The sequence below is a fragment of the Galeopterus variegatus genome, unplaced genomic scaffold, assembly GCF_000696425.1.
Source record: "Galeopterus variegatus unplaced genomic scaffold, G_variegatus-3.0.2 Scaffold29709, whole genome shotgun sequence".
Taxonomy (NCBI): Eukaryota; Metazoa; Chordata; class Mammalia; order Dermoptera; family Cynocephalidae; genus Galeopterus; species Galeopterus variegatus.
This window is the reverse complement of record NW_007755820.1, coordinates 2,363-3,520: the sequence shown is the minus strand read 5'-3', so window position 1 is coordinate 3,520 and position 1,158 is coordinate 2,363. Positions and strand designations below refer to the sequence as shown.

The following is a 1,158-nucleotide window of genomic DNA, read 5'->3' as shown; positions in this document are numbered from 1 at the left end:
TTCTGTCATTTCTAGTTGTGTGGCTTCTAAAGAAAATAGATTTAGAGTTACATAATATTGTACAGGATTTATAAATATATGGGAAGCACACAGAAAATAGATTTGAAGTCAAGATTCCTGACCTACATGACTCTGGGCAGGTTACACAAATCCTCATAGAAACAAAAATGGGCTAAAAACCCTTCCTTCGTAGGGTTATTCTGAGGATTTAATCAGATAGAGTCTTGTAACGGGGGTTGAGGACACTGTTCCAATGGCCCTCCAAGAAACCGTCCACCCTGGTGTGCTCTCTTCCCTGTCTGCTCTGCAGGTACCGCATGCTTCCGGATCACCACTACCCTTCCATTGTCCGAGACTGCCTGAACGCCTCCATTCACTTCCTGAAGGCCCTGAAAGCCTATGACGTGGACCCCTCCCGGGTTGTCACCTGCGGAGACAGCGCTGGAGGATGGGTTGCTGCCCTGATCACCCAGACCTTGGTGGGCAGACACTACCCTTCCATTGTCCGAGACTGCCTGAACGCCTCCATTCACTTCCTGAAGGCCCTGAAAGGCTATGATGTGGACCCCTCCCGGGTTGTCACCTGCGGAGACAGCGCTGGAGGATGGGTTGCTGCCCTGATCACCCAGACCTTGGTGGGCAGATCAGATCTTCCCCGAATCCGGGCTCAGGTCATGATGTATCCGATCGTCCAGGCGGTCAATCTGCAGTTGCCGTCTTATCAGCAGAACCAAAATGTCCCATTTTTCTCCCAGAAGTTCATGCTGACATGTCTGTGTAGCTATCTGGCCATTGACGAATCCTGGAAGGAAGCCATCCTGAATGGTGCTTATATACCCCCGGATGCCTGGAGGAAGTACAGGAAGTGGGTCAGCTCTGACAACATCCCCCAGAAATTCAAGAACAGAGGCCACCAACCCAGGTCTCCCAGTCCTTTTAATGAGGCTGCCTATCTGGAAACCAAACATATTTTGGATGTAGAAATCTCACCCCTATTAGCGGACGATGAGACCATCGCTCGGCTTCCTGAGGCCTTCCTGGTGAGCTGTGAGAATGACATCCTCCGTGATGACACCTTGCTCTATAAGAAACGCTTGGAGGACCAGGGGGTGCCTGTGACATGGTACCATGTGGAGGATGGCTTTCACGGATGCGTAA

General features: G+C 50.9%; 1 protein-coding gene across 1 annotated transcript; it reads left to right on the top strand.

Moving 5' to 3' along the window:
* Positions 1-310: 310 nt before the first annotated feature.
* LOC103583880 (arylacetamide deacetylase-like 4) lies at positions 311-1,154 on the top strand (the record flags this gene model as incomplete). The annotated part of the gene is made up of 2 exons (XM_008565074.1): positions 311-386; positions 543-1,154. Coding segments are annotated over 2 exons (688 nt in total), but the record flags the coding sequence as incomplete, so codon positions are not given.
* Between the last annotated feature and the right edge of the window lie 4 nt (positions 1,155-1,158).